We start from the raw sequence: 26,080 nt of genomic DNA, 5'->3' as shown, positions 1-26,080 counted from the left end.
GATCATCAACAAGGAGGAGGTGGAGAAGGGAAGTAAGGAAAATGAGAGTGGAATGAAGAGTCCAACTGGTAGACAGGAAAAGAAAGAAAGTAGAAAACGAATATTAGTTAACAAGATGTCTATTCACAGCTAGACGTATGTCTAATCATGCTCATGTAGAGGAAGAGGGCTCTGTAAACAAATATGTTTGACAATGTGTGACTTGGAGAGTAAAATAAAGAAACAAAATGTAGAAAAAGTGTTCTAATTTGTTGTCGAAGAATTATAACCTCAAGTTGAAATTCCCAATAGAGCCTTTATGAAATATTTTTTGGTTTTATGGTTGGGGAGGGAGTGGTTGATAGCATGTAGCTTTATCCCGCCATATAGCCTACCCATGTTGCACATGATGAGTTCACCTCTCTTCGCCTTCAACCAAGATCTATGAACTGTTTTAATTTTTTAGAGGAATGGTGAACAAGTTAAATCACTCGAATTAAACCACAAAACTATGTGACACGTGAACATTATGGAAGAAAGGTTTAAGTAGCCAATGTGTTCACATTTAATGATAAGGGTCTGGATTATTGGTTCCAAATATTCTAGAAAAGTTAATTTTCATAATTGTTATTACATGAATTGGTGGGGAAAAAATTACCGTACTGATTTACTCAATTGATTATATTCCAAACTCTCATACTTTCAGGTTTTCCTTATAAATGAGGGGTTTCAAGATAAATCAATTATAGTTTCAGATACGGTAGTTATGTTACATCTATCTAAACTATCATAGTTTTACTTAACAGTAGACTACTGAATATAGTATAGTTTTTGCATCAAACAATAAATATTTCATATTACGATTCTAACAATGGACCTAATAGATTTTTTCAGCAAAACTTAAGCGTCATTTTGGCAAAATGTGAGATAAATATTAATCCAACTATTTTTCAAAATGAATAAACTAGAGATCTTGAGACAAGAGGCGTCTGAGACGCAGTTATGTCAATGGAAACGGGAAGACACTGCGTTCCAAGACATACAGTAGTAGTTGTAAATTCTTTGTCGTTAAGTTCTCGTTTTAGTTTTATAGTATCTGTCTTTATTTTTGTCTACTAGCTGTTTACTGGATGAGAACTGTGGAGACTCAGGTCTTAGATAGAGAGAGGTGAACTTGAAATAGTTTTTAAAAATTGAATTTTGATCCAAAAATATAATAATTTAGATTTTTGAGACTAAAGTTCACGTTTGTTACAAGTAGACCAGATCCAACAAGCCATTTAAATAATTTTCAACATAAGTTCGTGTATTATAACAATATTCTTACCGATTGTCTCAGCATTTGCAGATATTACCCCCCCCCTCTCTCACTCATTCTCTCTCTCTCTTTCTTTCGGCAAGTTTCAAAATATACTTTATTCTCACCAAAGAACTAGATTTTCTAGTTCTTTTTTTAAATAAATCTCATCAAACTTTTTCATATTTTTTTCAGCAGTCTAACAGATCGAAGTTAACAGATATTCTTTCAAGGCTAAATCATAATAAAAGTTCCATATTTCATCAAAATCGATAACAATTTCAGCTATATTCAAAAGGTCTATATGAGGGAGGGACACAGGGCAAAACACTTACATAAAAACTAATACATATTTATTTCCATTTAAATGTACACAGGTCCTTACAGTAGATTACGGATACTGGGATACTTGATAATTTACAAATAAGGATGTGAACATCTTTGGAATTTCTATCTAAATATCACAATTATAATGGGTAAAACAAAAGCACAAGACTGGTCGTTTGTACGTTCGCAACAATAAAAGAAGAGATGAAAAATTCAAAGGTAAATATTCTGATTTAAGCTAATGATGACAAAATCGCAATATCATATATCATATTACTAATATACAGGACAGCGATGAGTTATAATAACGGTTATAATCTTAATCTTCATCTTCAAGAGTTATATCTCATTAGATAATAATTAATGCATTTAACCATGCATAAACTTTCATCCAAGACAATATATTATAATACAGTGCATATATTTTACAGTAATTTTTATGCTCTTCAAGTAATTAAACAGAATGAGCAACCGTAATCATAATGTGCTATATTCATAATTAAAAATTATAAAATGAAATAACAGATAAAGCTGATATGAGAGTAGAGCTTTGGCATGATTTCCATTTGAATAACATTCCTCAAAGATTATATAGAATATCAAAGTAGAATTAGAAAGAGGCAAGAACTAGTAAACTGTTTTTTCTCTGGTCAGAATGATTTTTTAAGCTTCAACTAAAAACACAGCAATTTTAACCCAACAAATGGCAGTAAAAGATTAATTTTGTCCACTGTTCTTTTCTGGAAGTTCTGTAATGCTAAATAATTAAATAGATGAATAGAAAAGTACTTACAATTTCATAGCTTATACATTTGCAAATTTTAGGTTGATTGAATCAACTCATTTTATCTAAGAAATAATTATTTTCAACAATTTCTATTGCTTCACATTCTCAATCCAAATATCAGCGCTTACTTATAAAAAATGCAAACATAATACACTATCCTAAAACCTTTTGTAAAAATCAAAATTGACAGTCGTGTGCTTCTGTCCTTCTCAAGTCTTTTAAATACAAATTTCAACTGGTTGACCGTAATTGAAAAAAGAAAATTGATTATTCATTAATATAATCTATAATTTTCAAATTATCCTTAATAATATCGCAGGCAACGCTACTCAATTCCCAATAATACAACCAGATGAAAAATGCATAACAAATCAATTATTGATATTATAAAAAATCTCAACTCAAAGAAGTATTTAAAATGAAATTGAATTCATGTGATATATTACATATTATAATTTCAAAAAAGAATTATATTGATTAATAGTGCACATTTCATTAAATCGAAGTTATGAAAAAAATCATCAAGTGATTAAAGCTAATTGGGGTATAAACTAGCAAGCATATTTATATTTTGGAAATGAATAGATTGATAGCTTCAATCTGAATTAATTATATTTCAAAGGACTTCTCTATGTAGGAAACGTATAACAAAGCAATTACGGTATATAAGCTTAAATTAACTAGCTGATAAGTATGGGATGGTAGGTTAAGAATATTTTCAAGAAAGAAATTATTGCACAAAAATTAACATCAGGAATATTAATTCTGGAAATTAGCTTCTATAGTTAACAGTTCAAAGTTATAAAAATGTTAATGAATAGTTCAAAGTTGTGTGTTTTTGAATGGTATAAATCAAACTTTCCCTAAGGATCAATATATTTCTAAAATAATGACGATTAACCCTGATTTCTTACGAAATATGTGATGATCATCAATTTTCAGATCGTTTATTACTCAAATAGATATCACAAATATGTTTATTATTTTAAAATTGTAAACTTAAATAAGGTACAACGAAATAATTTAATAACATGATAAAACAAATGTTGCTACTGCAAAATATTTATAAAGCATTCCCATAAACTCCTAATTAATGACTCAGTAAATTTCAGCATACTTTATACAGTACTGAATCAACAAAACTTGATCAAATATGTTTGATAACCAAATTGAATTTTATTCATTAATTTTCATATAAGCATATCTAATTAAAAATAGCTACACTAGAGATTTTTAAGCAATCAGAATTTTCATCTTAGAAATTAAGTAAGTATTCAAACGAAATAACACCAATCATCGGTTCTGTAAACTAAACTTATACGAAAGTTTGAGCATAAAAGGGAAAAACATAGGGCTTTCATGTAAATAACTCTGATAGTTTATAGTGAAGACTTCACCAGATGGAAGCAATAATCGTATTAATTTACATTTTCAAAAATATATTTTTCTAGAATAAATGAGAAATTTCAAATTACTGTGATTCAGTGGATTGGGATATTGAGAGATAATTAATACAAACCGGTAATATTAAACGCAGGACATGAACGAAATTCCTACCGTAACACTTGATTAGTAAGATAATTGATACTTAATTATAAAAAATAATAACCACGATACTTTTAAAAAATATACTCTTGAAAATATCCAAATAAATAAACGAATTCATAAAGTTTAAAATTTACATTTACATTATTCACTAGAAATCAATGATATATTAGTTTTGAGAATTAATCTTACAGAATAATTCGACAAGATCTCAATTTCAATAATAAATTGTTGACAGTTGTTGGAAACTTTTCGAAAGTGGCAACAATATTTGGGTCAAAAATGATATTTACCGGTTGAAAACTGGTTAAATTTATTTTTAGCTGCTCAACAGAATAAGTTTCGAGTCCTCAAGATGTTGGAGGCTGTTGGAAAGTAAATGAATGAGGGCGGTTAGAGTGCCCCCTCGACAGCCAACTAGAGAACGAGTTGATCGACGAGTTGCTGCCGGTTGTGGGTCTGCGCATGCGCAATGTGCGAATGTCAGAGGACAATCTCCTGGGGGGGCGGACACTCGCCGACCGACATGCGGTACATGGCCATTTCGGTGATGCCGTGATAGTGCACAAACGCCGCCGCTATCACCAGCACGTGGAAGATCTGGTGGCTCTGGAACTGCAACACAACAACAACAAATTCAATTAAATTGCTATGATCGAGCAGGTGAGATACGATCCTCCGCAACGGTCTGCCAGAAACAAACGTAGATAGCATCATGATGGGTGATTCTGAATTACATTAACTATTTACATTGAAATATTTAGGATTATTTAAATTAACTATTTACATTGAGATATTTAGGATTAGTGGGCGAGAAATTATAAAGTAGCTGAAAATTAGTTTAAAATCTACAAATTGTCAATTCATATTGAAAAAAGACTATTTTGTAAAAATAACATGAATAATCCTCTTTAAATTTGAATATTCACAAGAAAAACTCTTGCCAAACCCAGAACCTCCAATTCAGGAGTCAGTGTTTTATCAGCTAACATGAGTTGTTGAGGAAAACGACACTTCTATCATAGTCTAGGTTCTAGGATCTTGTTTATGATCAAGAATATAGTTCCAATTCAGATTGGAGTAAATTAATAAATAATAATTGAGCATGGATTGATGAAATGAACGATCAAACTAGAGAGATTAAAGGACGAGTGGACATAGCAAGACAGGTGTTCATTAAAATGATAATTTTTTTGTGTAGCCGAGATAACACCGGTCTATATTATAGACTTGCTTGACTAACTTAGAATACGCATGTTGCGGTGTTATGTCTTCTCCACGTTACTCTATGGCAAGGAAGCATAGACTTCAAAAAGTCAATCCTCAAAAGCATCGAGGCATTTGAAATGTGGTGTTACAGAAGGATAAGCAGAATACATGGACGGCAAAGGTGACAATAATAGAAATGTACTCTCACTGATAACAAAAGAAATGTGAAGTCATTTCAACAAGAAAAAGATATAATTCAATTTATTCTAATTATTAGAATATTTAGGACATGAGGGGTGAGAAGTAAGAACTGTTGAGGCTTATCATGCGGGGAAGATCATGGGAAAGAGAAGTGTAGGACGTAGAAGACTGTCCTGGCTGCTATGTAATTTGAAGGATTGGTATGGCTGCAACTCATAGAACTTTTCCGGGCTGCAATATTAATGAAGTGAGAATCGCTGTCATGATTTCCAACATCCAATAGGAGAAGGAACCAAAAGAAGAAGAATGATAACTATATAATAATAAAATGGTGTATCAGATTCTTTGTTCGAAATTTCTAGTTGATAAGTACGTTAGTTCAGGACGAATTTAGGGAATCTATTGAATAAATAAATAACATTAGAAACAAATGAAAGAATATTAAATAAGGAAAATGTTGGAACAGTTTTGATTGTATATTTAATAATATATTTCGTTCAAGTACTTTTGACGCTTCATAATGGGATAGATACCCGAAACTAGACATGTCTGAAACAAAATAATGTGAGGGTACTAAATATTCTTAGTAATTAAATTTAGGCACAAATTCACCAAAAACGAAAACTAGGTTTGAGCGCCAGTTGATTATAAATAAACAAAAAATTATATTACAAAACCAATTCAAAATCATCTTACTTAGAACCAATTGCCGCTCAAACCTAGTTTTCGTTTTTAATTAATTTGGGCCTAAGTCTCGTTTTTTTCCAAAGTTGGATCAAGTATTAGGCCGGTTGGTTGCAGACGAACCACTATCGCATGTGCGATGTGGGAGTGATTATTTTTCATATGGAATACATTGGCTGGCATGGCAGTGGCACAGATACTTCCAAATGGCATTGCGCGTTGTAGTATGCGATTATTTTCGTTGCGATTGTGGTACCACTGGTTTGAGCACGACGCTTCCCCTAGCTTTTGTACCACAATCGCAGTCGCTGTGACTTTGAAAACAGCTGTATGATAAAAACATCTGATAAAAAAGCCGAGTATGATACAAACATCTGTAAACTGTTGCACTAATATGCGTTTTCTCAAATGTAGTATGAAAGTCTCTCTGCGTTAGTCGTATTGTTCTGTGGTATGTCGGTGCCACATCTCACATGCGATAGTGGTTCGTCTGCAACCGGCCTTGAACCCGTTTAATCAATGTATGGTTGCATTTACTATAATGCGGCTTCAATTGAGTCAGCTGATCGTTCAAACTAGTTACTTTCCTTGCCCTATTACCATAGGTAAGGAAAGTATTGCTTTCCGAAAAAAATTAAGGTACCCCAACTTCTTAATTTCTATACATTTCAAGGTCCCCTGAGTCCAAAAAACTGGTTTTTGGGTATTGGTCTGTATGTGTGTGTGTGTATGTGCGTTTGTGTACACGATATCTCATCTCCCAATTAACGGAATGACTTGAAATTTGGAGCTTAAGGTCCTTTCACTATAAGGATCCGACACGAACAATTTCGATCAAATGCAATTCAAGATGGCGGCTAAAATGGCGAAAATGTTGTCAAAAACAGGGTTTTTCGTGATTTTCTAGGAAACGGCTTCAACGATTTTGATCAAATTCATACCTAAAACTGCCACAACTGCCACAAGTCTCATATCTGTAAAAATTTCAGGAGCTCCGCCCCATCAATGCAGATAGATTCCCAATTATCAGGCTTCAGATACAATTGAAACAAAAAAAAATCAAGTGGAGTAGATTGAGCATGAAAATCTCTACAATTAATGTTCAGTAACATTTTCACCTAAAATTGAAAATAAGCTTTAAATTCGAGAAAATGTGATTATTCAATTGCAAATTATTGTTGATTCTATTAAATCATTCACTATGATGATAGCAGACCTTATGTGTGTCTCCAGCGTTATTGCCCTGTCACCAGCTGGCTCAAATATTTGAATAGTAGACTTGAGATGCGCGGGAACACTAGCGTCAGGTGATCAATTTTCATAACGGCAAGGAAAGTTGTGTGAGTGCGCCACACCAGATTTTTTTATTTTAACCTTTTTGGAGAAAGCGACCATTAATAATATATTGAACATGCATACATAGGAGATAGGATCAATGAAAATTCAAGACAAATGTAGAAGAGTAAGTAGTAGTAGAGAGTAGAGTAGTAAACTGACCCAAATATATGACAAAATATCTAGTACTATAGTAACTGACCCAAATATCACATTTTCCGGGAAAGAATCGCTCGGGCACCCGGAGTGCATAGAAGATGGCGCCAATGATGTAGAGGCAGCCCATGAGCACCAGCCAGCCGAGTGAGGCCTGCGTCACGGCGTTCAGCCAGCCTTCGGTCAGCGCATAGTGCACCGCCGGCACCACCCCGCTCAGTCCAAACACCGCAAACACCGCTGCAACCCAAACGCAAACATAACACTCACTAAATGTGTCGCATACAATCAAATTAAAGCTACACGTAAACAGAATCAAGTCAGATTGAAATGGTTACAAGAGGATTCAAAAATAGAATTGAATTAATAGAATCAAGTTAGGGGTAATTGTGAATTGAATTGAATTTAGGTATTCAGGAATTTAATTGAGTGAAGTTAGGGCGCAGCCGGCCCTCTCTTATACTTCCCTAAACTTCAAACTCCACATGAGAATTTGAAGAGGTGAACTTGATGAAATAGTTTAAAAAACAAACTGGATCATATCTAGCAGTTTTACTTGGAGAAACCTAATTTCTCACAAACTGGAGTGGATCACCTTTGAAAAAGGGCAGTCCTTGTGTGCTGTTTTCACTTTCATGGTGTCAATAAATTGAGGACGAATCTACATCAAGATGTGAATATTTGTTCAAATTGACTTATTGGGTGAAGCAAACAAATACAATATTTGAAAAGAAACAGGCAATCGCCCAAAACTTCTCTCATTTTCTAAATTAGGTCATGAATAGTCCACATTTATATTTACACCATATCATTTGTTCCACCTTGCCATTACACTGTGGGTGGAAATTTCAAATCTGCAAATCGGAAAAAATATCAATTTCAAATTTGGTTAGGTTGATACTCGAAAACATAAAACAAATTTAAAACATATTTAGGCTAATTATTTCATATTTTCAAATATTGTAAGAGAGCACACTGACCCGCCCTCAAAGGCCTAAGACTGGGTTCGGCAAAGCGGTCCCACAGCGAGACAACCATGGCCGAGATGCCTAGCGTGATGACAGCTGACAGGTAGATGACCTTCGATTGGAAGTGGCAGTAGAAGCCGTAGTACAGCCACGGCACAAACGAACCTGTGATCAGCAGGGCTATGCCACAGTAGTCCAATCTGCAGGCAACAAAAAAGCTCAATTTATACACTAATAATGCAAAATTAATATTTATAATAAATAAAACCACAATACGTTCTAACTCAACACAGTTCTAACTCAACCTGCAACTGACTATGATGCCATGAGCATTTACGCTTGAGTTTTGTGTGAATAAACAAAGGGGTTAAAGAAATGAGACGGGGCCGCCGAAAACAATGGATGGACAGGTAGAAGTTCTACAGACCCTTCAGTGGTCACCTACTGTTATTGAATTTCGACATTTTCGTCGTCTATTGTTAAGGTCCACTCCGAGCAATAAATTGGAGGACCAGTGCGGTTACTTAAAGTCACTTTCAGCTGTAAACCAGTGGTAGCATACAGTGATTGGATTAATACACGCATTACTATCGATAACAAGTACAAATTTAGTCGAACGTACGTGCTGTGTAAAGCCCACATCGATTTTTGGACGTACATTTGTTAGTCGTCTTTATAAATTCTACGAGATTGAATGGGACTTGACAAACACATGATACACATCATATTATGTTTGCCAAGTTGTGTTCAATCTAATAGAATTTGAAAGGACGCCAAAAAATCGTACGTTCAATGAGTATTGAATTGTATGAAACACAAGTTAGTCTATATACAGCTTGTGAGAAAGTTGAATATCATCAAATGAACAATTGGGAATAATACAATAATTACAAGTACTTGATCACTGATTTACATTCAATAATTGCAGAAAATACAAGTAACAGATGTAAGGTGCAAAGTAATAATTAAGTTGGTGCTACCAGCTACCAGCTAGAATTGCCTTCAAGAAAGCACACGGGGCCACTAATGAGAGTAATGAAGCGGAATCAGAGGACAATAAAGTATGCTAGTCGAGAGTTAGAGGATGCACCTTTTTGGAACAATAGCCCAATGCACAGGTAGCGCGGCCCCGTCTCCTTTCTTTTGCCCAAACAAAGTAGAAGAAACAATACAAAAACTATTTGTCGTAGAGACACTGGCATTTACCACTCTTAGGGTCGTTAGAACAATGCCAGTTTTAACGGAATCTCAGCTTGAACTGGATTAAATCAATAGTAAGTTTCATTCATTTAGTGCCATTTTGCACAATGCCAGTTTGAACGGAATTTCATTTTTAAATGGATTGAATCCATATGATGCATGTTGTCAATGAATGAAGAATCACTGACTTTATGAATATTTTGCCGACTAAATTGAGAGCAGTTATGGGCAATAAGATGCGTGTTGCCAATAGAGGAATGAATGGAGAAGCACTAACTTGCTGAATATTTTGCCGACGTTCTCGGAGTGACAGTGCACGGTGTGGAAGGCGAAGGAGAGGCCGAGGCAGACAATGGCACCGGCAAAGTAGGCCGCAAACACCAGCTTCTCCTGCAGCTTCACCTCCTCTGAAGGCCGCGACAGGAAGTAAATGGCCACGCCGATGAACGCCACACACCCTGCCAATCACACACCAAACAAAACATATTTACCGACACAGAGTGATGATAAATAGTTTGAATATCAATATCAATAACAATAACCATCGAGTAAACATAGCATAATAAGATATACCATGGTATAGGGTGTTTGTTTTCCAATTTTCAATGATAACTCAATCCGATAGTTAGGCCCAAACGAAACGGATCTAACGATTTTGAAGAAATTTGCAATATAGGAGGTTTTTGATATAAAAATTCGATTGCACAAGGTCTCATTCCTGGGAAAACTCGCTGAAGGACATGAAAAGGAGAAATCTACCCTTCCAGGAACAGCTGATGCAAAACTACTAATAAAAGTGAGATGTTATTATTTCAGCTGTATGGCCCGGCAAATACAATCTATTTCAATCAGCTGATCACATGTAAAACGTTACAATATTCTCAGCTTAGAATGAGAAGGAGAAGAGGGAGAAGAAGTAGAAGAAGGAGAAGGAGAAGAGCAAGAAGAAGAAAAGGATAAAGAAGAAAAAGAAGAAGAGAAAGAAGAAAAGGATGAAGAAGAAGAAACCTCATTACATTCATAAATTCGTATGGCTTTTGTTGGTGGGGAGTCCCTTGCGGGAAGGTCCCACCGCCTGAAAATATAATTTGAACCGTCAAGGGCCTTACGACTGTCATACTTCAGCCGGGACCGACAGTTTAACGTGCCCATCCGATAACACGGGAGTGAAACTGGTTAAAAAACTTTTGGTTGTGAGTGGGTTCGAACCCGGGATCTATATGCTGCTACGCAAGCACTCTATCCACTAGACCACGGATCACTCCATTATCATTACATTCATCTTCATCATCTATTCATTCGCAATTGCGAAAATGAATGTAATGAGGGAATAGGACAAAACTGAACATAAGAACTTCTATATTCCCTCATTACATTCATCTTCATCATCTATTCCTCCATTCTCTATCCATTCGCATTCAATCTGTATATGACAGTTGTTATTGGATAGTACATACCGGTAATTCTCAAGCAAATACTAAATTGTTAAGGAAAATTTTTCAATTTTTTTCCTTTTAAATGTTCCATTCCTATACCTATCAACTCCTGAGCGGAGCTCGGTCCGCCGATATTGTTAGTGAAATTATGTTTTTTAGATGTGTGTAATGTGAGAAGGTGTGTCTTCTTAGCAACCTCTATGATAACAAGGCTTCGTTATCTGGTGTTGTCATGATGTGTGTGATGATATTTTTCTCCCATAGTAATTGAGAGTTGAAAATTGAATAAGAATGGATGCTGACCCAATAGATGCGTCCATATGTTGCCGGTCTCTGAGTGTATGCGGAAAATGCTGCGGAAGCAGGCGCTGAAGGAGGGCAGCGGCGGTCGATGGCCCTGGTGCAGGTAGTCGTTGTCCTGCAGCCAGCGTGGCAGGTTGCGGAAGTGGCACACGCTCCACGAGGCCTCCCACACCCGGCGCACAAACTCCTCCGCCTGTTCGGCCGCTGAGTGCGCCAGGTGGCCCAGGTCCAACTCGTTCTCGAGCACGCCCGACTTGATCGCGTCTGCTACCTACACATTACATTATCAAATGACAATCTATTATATGCCAATATTGATCAACATTCATCCATTACATCATCAAATTATGTCATTGATCAATTATATTTGATGGTGTAATAGATTTTTATCTTTTATAAAATATTTGATAGTCTTAATTTATTGTGAATGAAATCTTTTATAAAACTGGTAAAAATCTTTTATAGAAAATTTGATAGCCTAATGGGTCCTAAGTAGCTATTTCAGAGCAAGGTGTTGTAATGCTGTATCAACATCAATACCAACCAGTTTAGCCATGTACCCATTAGCCATACAATCAGTATTATCATTATTTCCAGAAAAGTTTTGAATTTATGTCTGCTTCAATTTGATGTTGCATTGCATGTTTCGTATTAACATTTTATATTTATTTTGCTATTAGTGATTGTATTTGTTATCTAATAGCATTTCTGACACAGCCTAATGTATTTTATATATTTTCTGGTTAGAATCAATTATTGAATCATTGAGCAATGATTACCATTTGTTATAAACAACATTATTTACCATTTAATATGAATGGATTAAGAGCGTAATTGAATTAGCTTGTATGCTCTTTTTTATATTATCCATTTATTGAATTTAAAAAAATGTTCCTTTTGGTAAATAGCTTTGATATGATTTGATACCATGGTGGTGAAGTGTTCTTGTTTAACTGATCAATTGTGAATTACAATAAATCTGCCATGATACAAAGAACTTGTCAAAACAAAAACACAGTCAAATAATGTTAATATACCTGGAATAATTTGTTTTCTCTACTGTTGTCATGAAAACAAAGATTAAAGTGTTCAATAGATTCATCGGTAGATCAGTATCAGAAAAACAATTATAGTGATTTTCTTCAATTTCTCGTATCAACACAAAGCTGACATCGATAGTATATCATGGTCCACAGTGATTAATGGAATAAATTATTCAACTTGAGAAATTGTCAACGCACGGATTTATATACTCCACGTTATTGGTTCTCATGTTGGAACCGTCTGCATGAGGCAAGTTCTACTAACATACAGTGTTATGTCATCTTCCCGATGATTCGGAAACACCATAAACCAGTATGTCCACTCATCATTACGGTGGGCAATGAGAGCGATGATTGGGTACCATCTCAAGGCTTACCCACTCAAGGCTTATGTAGGCAACATTCTCAGTAAAAATCAAGACAAAATAACAAGATTTATTTTGAAGACAGAATAGCTGAAGATTTATTTCTGAAGGAACAATAAAACGAACCTCAGTTTCAATGAGACTGGGATCGACAGGTGTGCTGGGCAGTGGTCTTCCCGTGTTCGTCTCCTCCTCGGCCACTTCGCTTGTGTCATCTCTCTCCAGCAGTTCCTTCAAACAAATTAAGTAGAAATTAAGCACAAATATCATCACTCAACAGATAACTGAAATTGAAAATGAGCACTAATATCATTCAACTTCAATGTGAGAATAAAGTTATTTTGAAAAGTCGTTGATAATTCACATTATGGGGTAGAAAACACTCACAATCTATGGTGTTGAAGAGCCACTCATATTTCTACTAATTGGTTCAAACACAAATTGTAACTTAGCAGTGGAAATATTCAAACTCACAATATGAGAGACAACCGTTTTGCCTTGTTAGCGTGTGATCTACAAAGGCATTTGGCAATACTTCTATGATCATAACTCTTTCAAGATAAATTACAAGAATGTTCTATAATAATTAAAATGTTTCAATGTAGAGTTTGATAATGATTGGAGATTCATCCATTGGAGTCACTCTTAACATATACTGGATTAAATAGAATGGAAAGATTGGAAATACAATAGAATAGAAAAATGATCTCCAAAGCACGCCTCCTAACATCAAGTATTTGTAAGAAAAGTGAACGTTGGGCTTAACAAGGTAAGGTTGAATGTTACGGTGCCGAACAAAAATGATAATCCTATACTGAGATTCACGTGTTGAAGCCAGTGGAGGTGATAGAAAGGCATTGTTATCACTTATCCTTTTCCATTACCTTCGATAGTAGATGGCTGTGATTTAAAATATCCCGGTGAATCTGATCTAGTATTAATTGTTGATTCTTGCTAATAATGATCAAAAGTATTTGAAAGTGCTGACAAAACATAAACCTTCATTAGACTAATTTTTATTCAAAACTCTGGGAATGAAATACAGTATTATAGGTTGAGTCTGTTTTTTCATCTCCAATCATTTGTCATTGATGTATTTTTCAATATACTTTAAATATTAATTTCTCAATTTTTATAAGTTTTCATAATTGTCAATAACAATTTGGCAAAGGTGCAGAATTGGAGAAGGATAAAAATATAGAGCTATCTGCTTTGTCCAATGACATACAAGCATAGTAAACCAATCTTCTTTTCTTTATAGAAAAGGTGCTTTCCTAAAATAATGATTTTTGATCAGATGCTGTCTTTACAACAATTACAATTTGGGGGTAAGGCTGTTCCTCCATATGGTGCCCCTGGACCAACTGCAAACGATACAAACGATTTCGAAAATGGATAATACTCTTTGCGCTCTCAAAGAGTTTCACCAAAGATTTAACTTGGCAGTTGGAGAACAGATTGCAGCCAATACAGGTGATATAAATAGAAATGCCTCAAAACGGCCCTTTTCAGGGCCTCCTCTCGTGACAATCTCAATTAATATTGAGGGCTTATCTAGTATAAAGGAAGAAATACTTGGTAATATTTGCAAGACACGTCGATGTGATGTGCTGTGCATTCAAGAGACACATAGAACTGATGCTCAAAGCAGACCCAAAATACATGGGATGGAACTGGTTTCGGAGATCCCCCACAGGCAATACGGCAGCTGCATCTTCGTCAGAGATAACCTGAAGGTAATGTCCTCTTATACAATGAATAATAATAACATTGAAATAATTACGGTTGAGTTATCTAACTGCACAGTCACATCAGTTTATAAACCTCCAGGAGTTGACTTTGATTTCTGCAGCACCCCAAACTTCAACAAGAAGGAGTGCAAAATTGTAGTGGGCGATTTCAATAGTCACAGTGAGAAATGGGGTTACCCTACGACAAACCCAGATGGAGAAAGAGTGGAACAATGGGCAATGAATAATGGTCTCTCCCTTCTGTTTGACCCTAAGCAGAGCGCATCCTTCAATAGCAAAAGGTGGAAGTCAGGTACTAACCCAGACAATATTTTCATTACAGAGAAATTTAGAGTTTCATGTGACAAGCATATCCTGGATACTATTCCCAACACAGGCCTCTTATACTGGAGGTGGTTCCATCAATCAGGGTGAGAAAGATCCCTCTGAAAAGGAGATTCAACTTTAAAAAGCAAATTGGAACTCCTTTACAACCCAGATGGAAACCGGAGTAGTAAATCTTCAGCCACATCCAGCAGACTACGGAGAGTTTTTGAATCTGCTAAAAACTACATCTTATAGCAGCATACCACGGGGCTGTAGACAACAATATATTCCAGGATTCTCCAACGAACTCCAGCAACTGTACAATGACTGGATTGGAGTTTCTCCACTGCGGAATATGCCTGTCCTGTGTGGAGCCGATCAGCCCACTCTAAGAAGGTAGATGTAGCCCTCAATGAAAGCTGCAGAATTGTGACAGGTTGTCTGAAACCAACGAGAACTCACTACCTGTATCAACTCAGTGGGATAGCCCCTCCATCAATCCGAAGTGGAATAGTTGGTAGGACTGAGCGTACTCGACAGGTTAACGACAACAGACACCCAATGTTCGGCCACACCTCTGCAAATCACCTGCAAGTCCCGACGCAGCTTTCTGACAGAGACACAGGAGCTGGGCTCCTCGACTTGGTGTTGAGGGAGCAACTTCCAACAGGAGCAGAGCTGTCATATGGCAAATGGAAAACTCTGAAACGCCTCAGAGCAGAGTGTACCTGCACAAAAGAAAATCGCACAACTTGGAGGCAGATAGAGGTCCCGTACTGCGACTGTGGCGATATCCAGTCAGATGACCACCTCCTGAAATGTTGTCTTGCACCAGCATGCACTCGACAAGACCTCTTTGAATTTAATGACGAAGCTGTTAAAACAGTGGATTTTTATTTTAATTTAGGCATTTAATCACCTATCACCTGACACGCACGAACGAACGAACAATTTAAAATTATTCATATTGAAATAAGTCAGGCGCTGTTTTTATAACAATTTAGAATAATTCATATTAAAATGTCATATTCTATTCTACTGTATTTCATTCTTACAATGTATTGTAGTTCTATTTTTACTTTCCTTTCCCTCATTATAATAGGTAAGGAAAGTATTTCTTTCCAAAAAAATTAAGGTACCCTAATTTCAAGTTTTCAATACGTTTCAAGATCCCCTGAGTCCAAAAACATGATTTTTTCTTTATTGAAGTCAGCGTTTCTGAATCGGAAACGGTTTTGGGCTGTTAAAACCTGTTGTTTCCAAACCTGTATGTATGCTTTCAAATAAATAAATAATGTGAATGTGAGTATAGGTTACCTTGACTTCATGCAATCCGGGCACATCGGACCCGAGCGACGACCGGTCAGCATCCCACAGTGGCTCTTTGCGCCTGCGCAGTCCAACCGAGCCAGAGTCGTCGTACACCTCGATCGCATCCTCATAGTCACTCATCCTGCAAACAAACAACTTATATCATTCAATGCTATAATAATAAAGCTTTATCTACATTTGAATTCGGACAAAAGCCTCTCAATATGAGGTATATTTTACAGGTTTACAAAGTTATTATTCTCCAACTGTAAAGTTGTTAAAAGATATTGGGGAGTCCGGTCTCACTAGACGTCAAACCTACTGAAGGTTACGAAAAACTTATTGAGATAATCTGTTTGGATATTTAATATCCTCATAATGATTCTGCAAAACAGTCAACAACATAACAATAATTAATCGCAATCTAACTAATATTATTGAGTGATAGAGAAATGTAAGATTAATTGATATAATATCCTTCTACACTTCTTCAAAAATAACATAGAAATTAATCAAGATATCATCAAGTAACTAATATCATAGAATATTAATAGAGAAAGTATTTTACCTATGTTTTCTCTAAATTACCTAAAAAGGTTCAATGAGGGACTCAATATAAGTGAACTCAAATTCAAATTCATTTTATTGCCTCAAAATTATACACAATATATTTTTAAAAAATCACTTGAAAGAATATGAAAAATAATGATTAAATTTCTTAAAATTGATCTGCGTTACCAGTAAAACCTTATTGGTTTGTGTGCTGGCGACGAGTAACAAAACAGTCCGAAAATTAAAATCGTATATCGTACAGTAACTTTACTATCTAGATTTATCGCTTCAGTTTGCCATTCATAGGAGTGAGAAATAATATATTATAATGTTTATCAATGAGTATTGCCAATGATGGCAATAATTTATCAATTGAACTATTAATATTGGCGGTAGATTATTATAGGGAGTTAAAGTTTAATTGAGATAAATAGATATAATATCCGGTCGGGATATGATTGTCGGCCAGGTTAGCCAAGACGAGAATGACATTGCACCCTTCAGCCTGCTGGCGCTACCTGGTCTTGGGTTCGAATCCCGCCGGTAGGCATGAACGTTTGGCATCTTATCCCATTACCCACACACAAGAATAAGCTCAGGTGGGCATCTCATTCAATATAAGAAAATATCCTCATAATCACTCTTTGAAGAAAGTATTTATTATATAAAAATCAATTATTGATCTAGAAGTGTAACATACTGAAATATAGACTTATTTTCATGTATTTGAGACACTGATAGACGACTTGAGACAATTGGAATGTAACAGTAAAAATGCTTCACTAAAATAATATTCTGTAAGTTGGCTTAAACTGCTTGAGAATAATTATACTGGAATAATGAAAAAATCTTTATTAGGCGGAGTTAGGGCGCCTGTTTTGAATAATATTCTTTCAAATATAATGACATCATAATTGACTATTTTATAAGATTTTTATATACGTATATCAAATTAAAGAGTGATCTAGCAAAAAATTAAAACCACACACACCTGAAAAGTAATTAAGCCTCATTTTTTATAATTTTTAAAATAATTATATTCAAAAAGGGGTTCATATTTTACTTCAAATACAAAATATTACTGCTATTTTTCATTTCTGATATGAATGATGAAATTTAACTAGTTATTGATACGCATAATATACAAGAATCTCAGTTTGAAAGAGAAAAATTTTCCTTGGAATTTTCAAATAATAACACTGAAATTAAACATAAATGATTCACAAACACCCGAAAATTTTTGGATTAAAAAATCACCACTGACAAGCATCCACCATTTACACGGAAATCATCAAATTTCAATAAATCTCACCTCTCATCCATGTATAGTTCAAGTAAATTCACTTGATACTCAGTCTCTTATAGGAGAAGACGAAGAAAGATGTTCTTCGTGTGCAAGATAGAGACAGAATTATGTAGACTAACCTTTTGTTTTCCAAACATACAAAAATCACTCAAATTAATTCATGTTACCAACAGTACAATAATTCAACAATCTAGGGTCAAAGTATAAAGAGACACTGACAGAGTTAATGACGTTGATCGATAGTTGAAAAAATCAATAAAACAAACGTTTTAATGAGATCAATTGTAGATTTATCATCAATCAAGACAACCGTTCAAGATAGAGAGCGTGAAGAGTTCAAGATAGTCATTGATTAAGTGTGACTGAGAAAGAGAATAATAATTTATTATTGAAATACTGTGTTCAATTTGCTAGCAACCACAGAGTGGCGGAGCGAGGCATAACATATTTTGGCAGATTATTACAGGCTATACTGTACAGTATATCAAATTGAGGGTCCGCCATCAGAGGAAATCGTTAACCCATTCATCAATCTCACAGCTCCATTCAGTAATATAAATAAAAAAATCCTTGTGTCAGAAGAAAAACATACCATATTCATGAGAAATAGTTTTTTCACATATTCATGGGGATCAGGTGGTTACTGGAATAAGATATTATTCAGTTTCAGTTTCTTATACAGTTTCACTGCTCAAATAAAGCAGTGATGCTTTGGTTTAAATAAAGAGGTTTGAGATTGGTTTGAGATTTGATTATTATTCCCCTTAATGGATGACCTTCAAAGTAGTACGCTATACCAGGCTACATATCGCTTTGGTACTCTGTACTATAAACGTATAGCATGATAAATCTTCCTTCGCGAAATCAATAGTAGAAAATTTAAACAAGTTAAACAGTACAGTTTTTTGTTGAAAGGTCAAGAAATAACATTCAAAGATGAAAGTATTCTAATATCATGTTGATAACAGTCTTCATCAGAGCTGAACCAAATTGGCATAGTTTACTACAGTTCAATTGTTTTAATAAATAGTATTAAACTTTAATTGAGTTCAGCATTACTTTGATAACTCATGTTTAATGGGATTTCAACATTATGGTATAAACGAGCCACCTACAACGAAGCATTGTATAGTGATAACTTTTTCATGGTAGATATAAATTGTAAGAGCAATAGCGATCTTGCACCTACAATTATTATTTATATTCAAGGTATTTTAGGTCCAATCAACATGGTTCATTAAAGTGTATACTTCCATGGAATGCACTCACATCAAATTGATTACGGTACCCTACATAATGGGTTTAATAATTTTGTAAATTATTTTATCATACATACCAACACACTACCTGAGAATCGAACTAAAAGAGTGCAGAACAGACAAGAGAGCATAAGTTAATTATAAAGTGTAGCGAATCGATTAGTACACACATAGTACAGATACAAGAATGCATTAATCTATAATAAAAGAATAATCGAATTTACATATGAACAGATTTATAAACTATAAAGAATTAGACAGAATTTACAGTGAAATAACCATAAAAATAGTTATGACCTAATGTATTTTTTAATGATAAAGAAACATTGAAAAAGAGTGAGAATTTCAAAACAAAATAGCCAAAAGTTGCAATAAAACCAAGATATAAAAAATTAAGTTTTTGCAAACATAAGAATAAGAGACTGTATGCAGAACTGTTCAATACCTACAGTAGATCAGAATCGACATGACGAACTTACGTTGTTGTATTTTTTTTTAATCTTTTACAAATGTTGTTTGAAAAAATATGGCTTCAAATTATGGTTATGAACAATAAAGGCTGTAGACATTTAATTGTCAAAAATAAAGTTATTAGTCAAATGAAATGAATAAGGCCAAACCCTATCACCACTTTGCTTTTTATTTTTTCTGTCTACAACATATATATTACACAACATTCATCTCTAAATACGGCGAATGAATGTATATGTAGGCCTACTTATCTGTGAGTTTGCCAGACCGCAAATAAATAATTAAAGTTCCGCGTATCCTCCTCGCAGGATTAAAAACGAAATCCTGTTTCGTTAAACCTGTTTCCTTCTGGTTCGAAAAGTCTTACGACAGGTCAGCTAAATAGTACCTACGTCACAAGTTATCAAACATTGTTCAGCCTAATCACTACATAGGCTGGCAGTGAGTTCCTAAGTTTGGGAAGTCTCCAAAAACAAAGAACTTTTCTCTTTCAATCTTAACGACAAGAAGCATGGACTTATTTGGTAATACCGTAGATGTTGATGTTTATCGTTTGTATTGTTTTAATGACAGCAATGTTTTTCTCAAAGAACTAGTCAAATTTTATTATTAATATATACGGAACTGTTTAATACCTACAGTAGATCTAAATCTACATGACGAGCTTACGTTGTTGATTTTTTTTTTTAATTTTTTAAATGTTGTTTAAAAAAATATGGCTTCAAAGTATGGTTATAAAAAATAAAGGCTGTAGTCATTACATTGTCAAATTGATTTTATTTTTTTCTAAAACTTGTTTGTAAAGACTCTTTTAGCTCATCATCCAATTTCTGTTATCAATTAGCTTCCATTTCTCTAGAATAAGCACGGAACTACATTTGAGTGTGATCTATGTGTCCCGTGACCCTGAGATAAATGTTTAGATAACAAAAGTTTACGAGAAGAGCATCTGTTATAACTTTCAGTATTTTACAATATTGTAGAAAAAGTCTGAGTCAATTTCGAGGTACTAAACCTGTATGAGATGGTAATACGATAATAAAACTTAAAATTTAAAAACATTATGTTATGCAGTTATGTACAAGTAATGTAGGTGCATTATTTAATTAATGACTAGTTAAAGTTTCGAGATTCCATTACTAAGTTTTAAATAATCAAAGATCATCACCCAAAGCTAATAAGATCGAATAAAAATATGATTGGCCAAAGCAAAACGTAACAGTTAAGTTATGGGTCAAAAATAAGAGACTAACGATTAAAAAATTAGACAATACTCTTATACGCCGCTAATGTGAGGGCAAACTCAATTAAAAACTCTGCACTTTTCCAAGCTGGAAATTTACAAATTTTATATTGAATATCAACTTTTGCATGGTACAAGAAATTATTTTTGTCAAGGTTGACAAGTTGGACTGTATTTTGCACGAAAGCAAATTGGCAATTAGCCCGGTAAACAGAAAATGCCCACTATTTACAATTCAGTAGCCGCACTAGAGAATCGTAATTCTCAACCTAGAAAGCCTAATGCTGCGACTTTCCAATATAGATTGATGTCAAATGCAACTATTTATCAATCCAAACAAAAATGTAATGATCGAAAAGGCACAATAGGTATTCAGTCCCAACTATTATCTTCTAATATCTTAATTTATATAGCAAACACATAGCCTGGTTCAAATAAATGTTAGGCTTTATTTTCCTCAATCTAAGAAAAATGTGGAATGTATTATATACTAAATTATCAATTTTTGATGAAACCGCATTTTTAATAATTACCTAAATCGCCTGTCTTGGGTTGAATTCTAACTTCTAATATGGATTTAGCACTCTTTTTTTCTATGGTTATCTACAACTAAGAATAAAAAATTAATTACTTGAACAAAGGGAGGAGTTATAGTAGGAGGAAGAACTATTTTGTATGGAAACATGGAAAGAACAGCTTATCACTTCACATTACATTTTTATGAGTTCTTGAATGTCCTGTAAATTTCTCATCACAATACTTCCCTTTCTTTCTGAATTGGAAAGAAACGGAAGTACAGTACTTACAGGACATTTAAGTATTTTTAAAGATGTTGAAATACTCAACCTGTACTATTTTCATTTTTAAACATTATTTCTATTCAAGATCAAGAGCCCATTCCTAACAATTTAACTAAATTTTCATTTCAAAAGAGTTCTCTCCAGATAAATATTTAATAACTGGATTGGGTTTAAATTATTTATTTAACCCTTATTATTGGATGATTAGACTATAATAATTTCTAGCCATATGTACATACTGAATAAAAGATGTAAACCTTACAACACTGATAATTCTGAAACCCCAACATAGAATCCTTGAATCATTTTATTGTGCTTCTCGATTGATTTTCTCTTGAATGGATTTTTTTGTTAGAAACGACACTAAAGCTCTATCGGCTACAATACGTTCTATACAAATAGTGCCAACAAAAAAGCTCCCACCTTGAGTTGAATGACAACAGAAATCATTGATTTTTTCATATAAGAGGATTAAGAATTTTTAAAACAAAATATTTCTATTAAATTGAATAGAATAGCTTTATTGCAATATATCATAAATAGTTATAAACAGCTGCATTTATACACTGAAAGCTATTAAACATTATTAAGCTAATACACAAAAAATATGAAGATAATAAAGTTTTCAATTAAATATAGTGTAGCCTAAATAACGAGCTAGCCATTCATGGAGTATGAGAGCTTGATACAATATTAAGACTGGTTCCCACATATCAGTATCAGAGTCAGTGACCGACACAGCAAATATATAAATTCCATGAGTTTTACTAGAACTATTCCCACTAAGCACGCCGAGCAAGTATGAACAGTCTCATTAGAGCTTAAGGGAATAATGTACTGATTGTGCCGGACACGTTCAGTAATACTGATATTTTATTTAGAATACAAATCTTTATTTGTCATGAGGGCCATGCCCTATACAAAGAGTTGCACACGAACATCAACAATAAATACATAAATTTCAACAATTTATTATCAAAACAGAGCATTGGAAAAAAATAATTATCACAGAAGCACAATTGATTACATCAACAATAAATACATAAATTTCAACAATTATCAAAATATCTGTAATACTGATATGTGGGAATCCGCCTATCAAAAGAACAATAAATATGTTGTATTCTTCTTAAAGTAATTCAAATTAAGCAACTCCGAAGATTGAACTACTCATTACTGAACTTAATGAGTAAATGCTAATAAGGATAAAAGACAATCAACGTGCAATACTGTACATGTAGGGATGATGTACATTGGATGTACGTTTGCACAAGTGCACGCGTGACCACGCACACTACTGTCGTTGCAAAAACTGATTACAAGTGTGCACGCTTTCTTGCACACTTGCATCCATTGTATGCGGCGACAGGAACAGACAAGAGACAACGTGTTTCTATGAATTTTTCTAGATTTTGTTTCTCATCTGCACGTATGACTTTCGGGCTTTTGCAAACGTGCATCCAATTTGATCATAACTTAGTCAAGTTTTTGCCGCTGATTTGTACCTAAATTCACAGGTTACAGATGTGCAACTTTTTGAATTCTTTTTATAAATGACGTATTTTACAAAAATTATAGTTTTTTTTTTGAATCTGGACCAATAAGCAAAATAGCTTAGCTGACATTTGAAAGCAATACTAAAATTAAACTTGTTATTGAAAGGAAAATGTCAAGACTTTTCTATTCATGATAGTCAAAGTTATATCAGCAGCAAAAGGCTCTCACAAAGGTTCTACAGGTAGAATAAATTTTTTTAAATGATGAAACTGTAGTAAAGCTCAGCTTAAACTCTATAATTTATAAAACTTGAAGCTCTTCTAAACGATAATAGAAATACTTTAACCTTTAGATACTCACCATTCAATAATAAGACCTGTAAAAATCTCTACAGTCCACAGTGTATGCACTAACCGAGAAATTGGTATTGTAACTATGTTTTCATAGATCACTAAAATTATGTAATTATATTTATTATGGTAGAATAATACACGTTTTTTGGTTGATCTTCAAATTCAAGGTAAATGCATAGACAATGGACCAACATCACCATTGCAACAACTTGCAGACCATTCGTTTCAAACAAAGCATGTTATGATTTAAAGTTCAACAAGATAATGCAGAAAATGAAGCCGGATCAAGAACTGAAGCACAGTAGTGCGTGAAATTAGTAGAAAAAATTTATGAGTGGCAGTAAATTATGCAACAAAATTTTCAACAAACAAAAAAATAATCTCACTAACCTGTACGCTGTTCTAGCAATGTCAGAAAAAAGTTAATGAAGGAGGTCTTATCTTACCTGTCAACTCAGCAGCCGAAACTACCACAGGCAATTTGGAAGATTATTCATAAATAAACTAAGACATAAATTAGTTTTCACTGGACATTAGAAATGAAAAACGTCAGAAACAGAACTCGCAAAATCAACGATTTATAATACGAATAACAGCTGATCATAAAAGCAGTAAAGCAGAACGGATATGGAAGATGGCAAAATCCTTGGACCAATGTGCGCATGCACTAAAATTCAGCTGTTTTGCTGTCTGATTCTTGGTACACTAGCGCATTCTATTGAGATAACTAATTGTTTGGCGGCAATAATTCAAAATCGAATAACAATCAAAAATTTAATAATTATTATAAAAGAAAACTGAATCTCATTACATCTTATTTTAAAATAATTAAGCAACCAATAATCAAGGAAAAGCTAAATTTGAAATTTCAGTAAGGGAGGTTTGTTGTGCATGCTACTGTTTAAAAGTTATCAAAAATATGGATTTTAGCCTAGGTACTGTGTTTAACTGTAACCTTAGGTGGGTGCTTCATTTCCTTCAGTTGAGGGAAACACTCCAACAAAACGGTACCTAACAGCATGGAGTAAAAAACTGTTCACTTTTCTGTGCTGACAGTGAGAATACAATAAGTTTCGTTTCTGGACAAGAATCAAAAGCACTGCTGGTTGAAGGAGTCTCCATTCTGCACTATGAGGTATACAACAATATACCTAGCTTTAACTAGGTATATAGCTCATATAAGCTTTTAACCCCACCATTTAGATTAACGTCATTTTTTAATAATACTGAGCTGGTGAGTCCCTCTGGCTAGAGAGCACGATCAAAATGCCGCTGATATCCTTTCGGCTGTTCTATTGAAAGCAGAGAAATAAACTAGCTGACATCTGGTTTCTGATTGGTAATGAATATTTTTTCTTATGCACTTTCAATGTTATCCTGCCACATCTTCAAAAAGAAAAAGGGATCGAGTGTGTGAATTTCATTGGCCAGCGAACTCGATCTGTATACCGTATAATGATGGTACCAATAATATGTATGTGTGGAAAACTTTAATTTGACTTATCAAAACATTCGAAAATTATTGTAGAACGTACAAACAGACGATCAAAAATTTTGGGCTTGAGTCAAAAGTGGAACTCGCTAAAGCTCGTTCAATTAAAGTGAGCAATCCAGATGTAACTGGCAAACAGGAGTATGAAATGAGCACACTACTGACACGGTTTATCCTTTGCTTGGTGAGTGACGAGTAACTTCAATTTTGTGGAATTTTGTAGATAGAAAAAAAGAACTCACTATCTGCAAAATTAAGCAAAGGAAAATTGTACAATAATTCTGCATTAAGTTCAGTATTTGCTCATACTTGAGGTCGTTGTTATAACGGCGGAGAAAGATAGGAGAACAGCGTTGCCGATTCTCCACCTTGCCAGTGCCTTCTATAGAAGGTAGCTGATACCGGTATAATTAATTTTTCATTCTTGTTAAAAATAATCAACTTTCTGTCAAAATATATATTTTGCAAATTGATTATATTTCTACAACTGGCAACGTTGTAGAGCTAGAGAAGTATAGCGCTATTCGCTTCGGACAAGGAGTAGAGCGCTTTTTAACAAAGACTTTTAATCAAATACTGCCATTATAACAAGGAACTTTGTATAGTTTCATCCTTTCATGTAGCTATAACCTCAATGTACATAAAAATTTCATGAAGAAGCCAAGTACAGCAAGATCTGAGTAAAACCAGACAACAAATTTGTTCATATATAACGTACAGCCCAATGTACCTAGAATACATGTATTCTAGGAGCCTTGGTACAGCCTATTTGTAGACTGATGTTGCAGACCAAGATTTTATAGGAAGATGGAGTAGATTGATTTTTGAGAAACAATTTACATTATAAAAAATGTAAACAACAAATAAACCAGCCGCTATCAGGAGAAAATAATTTACATCTTTC

General features: G+C 34.2%; 1 protein-coding gene across 2 annotated transcripts; it reads right to left on the bottom strand.

Moving 5' to 3' along the window:
* Positions 1 to 2,026: 2,026 nt before the first annotated feature.
* On the bottom strand, positions 2,027 to 24,353 carry LOC111044333 (adiponectin receptor protein). Of its 2 annotated transcripts, none has more exons than XM_022329446.2 (8): positions 24,131 to 24,353; positions 16,210 to 16,345; positions 12,962 to 13,066; positions 11,428 to 11,698; positions 9,966 to 10,146; positions 8,501 to 8,688; positions 7,567 to 7,760; positions 2,027 to 4,550 (listed from the first exon to the last, which is right to left on the bottom strand). In XM_022329446.2, the coding sequence occupies exons 2-8, from the start codon at positions 16,342 to 16,344 to the stop codon at positions 4,419 to 4,421; spliced, it is 1,206 nt and encodes a 401-aa protein (XP_022185138.2). In that variant the 5' UTR covers position 16,345; positions 24,131 to 24,353; the 3' UTR covers positions 2,027 to 4,418. The 2 variants fall into 2 exon arrangements, with proteins under 2 accessions (XP_022185138.2, XP_022185137.2); XM_022329445.2 differs by lacking the exon at positions 24,131 to 24,353 and adding an exon at positions 18,068 to 18,193.
* Positions 24,354 to 26,080: the final 1,727 nt, after the last annotated feature.

This window comes from Nilaparvata lugens, chromosome 6, assembly GCF_014356525.2.
Source record: "Nilaparvata lugens isolate BPH chromosome 6, ASM1435652v1, whole genome shotgun sequence".
Classification (NCBI taxonomy): domain Eukaryota; kingdom Metazoa; phylum Arthropoda; class Insecta; order Hemiptera; family Delphacidae; genus Nilaparvata; species Nilaparvata lugens.
This window is presented reverse-complemented; position numbering and strand designations above follow the sequence as displayed.

Excerpts from the sequence above, each read along its gene's own strand:
- LOC111044333 (XM_022329445.2), bottom strand. Across the intron at positions 7,761-8,500 it reads TCTTAGGCCTTTGAGGGCGG|CGGTGTTTGCGGTGTTTGGA; the intron begins GTCAGTGTGCTC and ends TTTGGGTTGCAG. Across the intron at positions 4,551-7,566 it reads CCGGAAAATGTGATATTTGG|TTCCAGAGCCACCAGATCTT; the intron begins GTCAGTTACTAT and ends GTTGTGTTGCAG.